This window comes from Austrofundulus limnaeus, unplaced genomic scaffold (assembly GCF_001266775.1).
Source record: "Austrofundulus limnaeus strain Quisiro unplaced genomic scaffold, Austrofundulus_limnaeus-1.0 Scaffold63, whole genome shotgun sequence".
NCBI classification, from domain to species: Eukaryota; Metazoa; Chordata; class Actinopteri; order Cyprinodontiformes; family Rivulidae; genus Austrofundulus; species Austrofundulus limnaeus.
In genome coordinates, this window is record NW_013952465.1 from 399,311 (window position 1) to 404,614 (window position 5,304).

At 37.3% G+C, this 5,304-nt stretch overlaps 1 protein-coding gene across 1 annotated transcript in view; it reads left to right on the plus strand.

Moving 5' to 3' along the window:
- plcb1l (phospholipase C beta 1-like) overlaps window positions 1-5,304 on the plus strand; it is a gene marked incomplete in the record, with an annotated part of 181,791 nt that overhangs the window by 138,594 nt on the left and 37,893 nt on the right. The window contains 4 exon segments of the mRNA XM_014009893.1: window positions 1,282-1,420; window positions 2,779-2,832; window positions 3,004-3,223; window positions 3,895-4,063. Coding sequence (XP_013865347.1) covers window positions 1,282-1,420; window positions 2,779-2,832; window positions 3,004-3,223; window positions 3,895-4,063 — 582 coding nt within the window.

Consider the following 5,304-nt stretch of genomic DNA (forward strand, 5'->3'; position numbering starts at 1 on the left):
TTCAAGCTCTTTAAAGTATATATTATTACTTGCTGAGACCTTTAATAGAAGATGAATCCTTTCGAGGCTCAGCAAAACCTCCAAAACAAGTAGTTTTCAAACACAACTCACACTAAACCACTCATCATCAGGAGTCTAATCTGCTGTGATAGAGATGTTGCAAAACAATCTTTTATTTTGCCATTCCCATTTCTTGCTGCTAAATAAAAAAAACATTTTTCTACTTCTACTTTACACCTTGATTGTGGGCAAATCTTTTGGTCCCTATGATGGACCAGATTAGCTGAAAGCCCATCCATTGCAAACTTTAAAGTGCAGTTTAATGTCAAGGTGAAATTGCATTTGGGAGATTTTTTTTAATGTCTTTGGAGAAAACCTGTGGGTTTAAGGGAAATCAGAATAAATTAATAATAAAGTAGAGTTTATAGGATGTTTTATTGCCTTAAAAGATCAAAATAAACCCATAGAGATGGAGTACTGAAAGAATGAATCAAGAGTCTGAGCTTAGTTTCCTCCTAAGACTGTCCTTTTTGTGTAGAGTTGGGTATTCCCCCTCTCTATGTACACTTGGAAGGATWTAGTTATTTTTAATGGGAGTAGTAGGTTGAAAAGGTCCTTAAAAATATATATTTGTAGATTCAAATCAACCGGGGACAATAAAGAGACGATCTGAGAAACAGAGACTTTCTGAGAATGAAACTGAGGAAAAGAGGCGTGGCCTAACTGCAGCGTCTGGAGTAATTAGAACTAGCAAAGCAGCCTGTGGAGAACGGCTGTCCCTCAGGGTCCGTTTTATCTGCCAGCTGATATGATTACCCACGAGGGTTGCTTGTTTCACGCCGTGTCCATGGCAACAGTGACCAGAAGAGGCCGAGCGTGGAAAGGCAGGGCTTAGTGTCGGAGAGAGAGAGAGAGAGAGAGAGAGAGAGAGAGAGAGAACAGAAGACCTGGCTAGACAGATCCGTGTTAATGTTTGAGAGATAAGGGGCGAGCTGTGTGTGAGCCAACAGGAAATTAAGGTCCGCCTCGCCACAGGAAGTCATGCTCAGAGTGGGTTACCAAAGCTATGTCTACAAACTGTCCTGCAGGACTCTGGGACAAGTGAGTTCGGAGATTAGATGCAACAGTTGGAGAAGCTAAAAGAAGAAAGAGATATTTCAGTATAAATTACTGAGAAAAAACTACCTTAACATTTTCTGTTGCTTGTGCAAAAAGATGAATTTGCAGACATTCACTGTTGTTAAATAGATGTAAAAGTTGTGKGTTTCGTGTTGTGAGCAGGTGGAGGCAGGAAGTGATGCTCCCTCTGAATCTAAAGTGGACTCGAGGGTAACGCTGCCTGCAGAGAACGGAGTGAACCACACAACCATTATTGCCCCAAAACCTCCTTCACTGGTCAGCCACCAGCCTCAGACTGCAGGTCGGTCACAATCTACCCATCGAAACATCAGCAAGTGAAGGATCTMCATTTTTTTAAATAATACTGACTCAATGCAATACAAAAGCAGAGGTTTATAGTAACTAAATATATTTGCTTTGTTACAGTACTTAAATAGTTTTTTGAGGATTTGTAATTTTGCCAATTATTTTTTAAATAGCTACTTTTACTTTTATTTCATTACATTTTAAAGCTAAAAATGATACTTTTACTTCTTTACTTTAAAATGTAATACCTAGTTTCTCGTTGCAAAATTAAACATGTTCAAACTCATCATGAAAGAAGATGTTTCTGCACTCTAAAAAATGAAGTGTTGAATTTACTCAACAAAGTCATGTCAACTGGCTCCACTAAGCCTAACTGAGCAAATAATATACATATATTGTTCAATTAACTCAACCTTAGTGGAACCAGTTTGGTTTAGTAAATTCAACTGTTTATTTCTTAGAGAGTGTGCAAAAGTACTTTAACTTTTACTTTCCCAATTTTTTTGAACAGTTATCTGTCATTTACTTGAGTAGTTTTCTCATCAGTGAAATTAATTTTTGCCAAAGTCATTTTCTGTTCATGCAAATTTACTTTTACTTAGTTATTTTTTTCCAAGTACTTTATTACTGAGCCCGCGAGGGGACATGAGGGGATTTTTTTTCTTTTTGCGTTCCCTCGCAAAAGTCGTTTATCACTGTTGTGCCCGCCGCTTTATTAACAAACTCACATGTTCACCATTAGCGAGTTAGCCTACTGCTTTAATTCAGCTTGAGAATGAATATATCACACAACCACAGCATGGAAGTACGTCATATGCCCATATTTTAACAGTGCAGCCACACAACATCAATGTCAATTTCACAAACTTGTGGCRACACATCCTGTTTTGGTAACCGGATATTTCAAAATAAAAGTCTGATTTACTGCAGTTCATTTACAAATCAAACTTTTGTGTGGGAACGCAAAACAATATTACGAGGTAATGTAATACTATTGCGTGGGAACACAAAAGAATAAAATCCCCTGTGTCCCCTCGCGGGCTCCTTACTTTATAGACCTCTGCACAAACGATACAAACCAGAGTTAGAAACCATCATCTTTTGTTGACGTGTTATCCATTTTGGCCAAATCTTGAAAATAATGGATTTTTTTGCTAACAGACAAACACACTGTCTTTCTTTTTCCAGGCAGTAATTAACAGCTTAAGTGATAAAATGACCTCCTGTTGTTTTAAGGAAAGTAAATACTCCAGAAAACCAGAAATGTTATTTTTAATCAACATGTTGATTTTGATTGATTATCAGCTAATTTTTTTTTTTTAAATGTGTCATTTTTTTTATTTTGGGTTTCAGGTTCATTGAAACCATCAGTAAAGTCTGAAGACATCATACATAGTGTTCTCACTGGTAGGAAGTTGATCTCAACTAACTGTTTCATTATATCCTGTCATTCCTGAGAAATAATCTAACAAATACCTTAAACATCCGATTTCACAATCTGAGCAGAATGGTCTGTTATGTCTGTCTYTTTGGCCCCTCAACATCTTTTTCCTGCGGTTTTCCACCCTTCCTCTTCAGAACTGGAGGCTCAGACGGTGGAGGAGCTGAAGCAGCAGAAGGGATTTGTTCGGGAGCAGCGAAAGCAGTACAAGGAGATGAAGGAGCTGGTCAGGAGACACCACCGCAAAACCAGCGAGCTGATCAAGGAGCAAACGGCCCGTGTGTCTGAGCTGCAGAGCCAGCACCAGCGGCGCCGCTCGGCCCTGCAGAAGAGCCACAAACGTGATGGTAAGAAAAGGTAGGTAACAGTCCTGCTCCTCCACGCTTCAGACCTTTAAAAGCAATCAAACCAAGTCGAGCTGTTTTTTTTTTCTTCTAATTTGTAAAATGTGTGTGGTAATAAAACCCAGCGAAGCGCCTCTTATCTGAGAGCTTATTAAAAAAAGAAGAGGTTTGTCATCAGCAGCTGAGAAAWGTTTATTTTTTTCATCAATAAATTTTACCAATCCTCTTTTATTTCATTTTATGGAACTGAAAATTTAAAACACCATTACAGGGAAAAAAAAAATTATGATAAATGCCCCACCACTCTCAGGTCCTTCTTTATTCATGTGCTTAAAAAAAATCTGAAAAAACAACTAAATGAAGACTGTTGTTGTGTAGAATATGGAGGGATGTGGCATTCTTCAAGTTTTGATTAAATGAACATTTGGCAAATAAATAAACACATAACTCTGTTACTACGATACTGATTACACTGTTAGAAATAGCCTGAATGTTATTGACTCTAACTATAAATAATTTCTTGACTAATTAAAACTGTCTGATGCTTATCCTCCTATAATTTACAGAATTATTTATGTCGCATTTTATTGCTACAAATTAGGGCAAACATGAACATTTTCCTAGTTTGTGGCCATTTTTGTGTATTTGTTCACATGCTGGCTGTGTTTGTGTGTTTGTCACCAGCCGGTCGGACCACTCTCTATCCACCCTGGACCAGGAGCTGTTGGAGCTGGACCAGGAGTGCAACCAGAAACTGTCGGAGCTGAAGGAGCAGCAGCAGCAGCAGCTCCTCTCACTCCGACAGGAACAATACTACAGCGAAAAGTACCTCAAGCGAGAACACATCAAGCAGGTACTCGCGTAGAAAAACACACAAAAGAACTTCCTGTTTGATTATTTTACTTGGAAACCTTTGTGTGGAGAAATAAAAGCAAATATTATAGAAAATGTAGCTTAGAAGTTGAATATATGTGTTTTTTAATTATGGTTTTAAAAAAGCAGCAGGTAAATCTAACAGTTTAACCCCTCATTCAGCTCTTGTAAAGTAACAGATTAAATATTAAAGGCCCAACGTTTCCCTAAAGAAAAGCATATCACCCGCCACTTTTCTTGCCAGAGTTCCTTACCAAGAATACCTTATGTTTGTAAAAATACACAGCTCTGTATTTTTACAAACATAAGGTATTCTTGGTATGAATACCTTACAAACAAAAGGTATTCATACCAAGAATACCTTATGTTTGTAAAAATACAGAGCTCTGGTCATTTTGGTCAAACCTTAAAAATAGTGTTTTTTAACAATCACATATAATATCACAAAATGTACAACTCTTGAGTMTGTTCTCTTACTGACTCTTAGCTACTACCACACCAGGTACTATCTCAGTATATGACTTTAAATGTTAACCAGCTGTAGTTGTAAATCCACTGATTATTTCCTGAAAGTTGCATTAAAATCTGTGCAGTGCTTTATGAGAGACTTTGCCAACAGTATGAATTGACTTCCAATAGATGTCAGAATTTAAAGGAGGYATTATGTTTAATTCTATACGTCAGTCAAGAAATGCTTACCTTCAGTTGTTATGAAAAAGCTGCATATAACAAAAAGAAATTAGACTTTGCAACATTGTCTATCCAAACATATTGAAATTGGCTTCTATCTCTTTAAAAACCTCRTATTTCCGACACTCCCACTTCAGCACGTCTTCTCTACAATACTTTGGAAGAGGGGGGCTATGAGGGGAGGCAGGTGCTTTGGGACATGCATGTATGAGTCAAAGCAACACTCTGGATATATTTTTGTTGAGGGAATGGCATTATAACATGATATAAAGCACCCCCCCCCAAAAAAAAATTTAATCTTGTGAAATTTGCTTGGACCAAGAATATGTGATAGGGATTAATTTCAGCTACTACAGCACCAAACTTTAGGTTAATATCTGTAAAACTGACTGAGTTATGTTTTTTTAGGATGAGTTGGCAGTAGCAGCCATCCAGATTTTTTTTTCTTTTTTAACTCGTATCAGTTATAGATGTAAATCAAACAGTAAGCTTCTGCAAGCTTTAGTAAACAAACACGTTCAAAAATAAAAT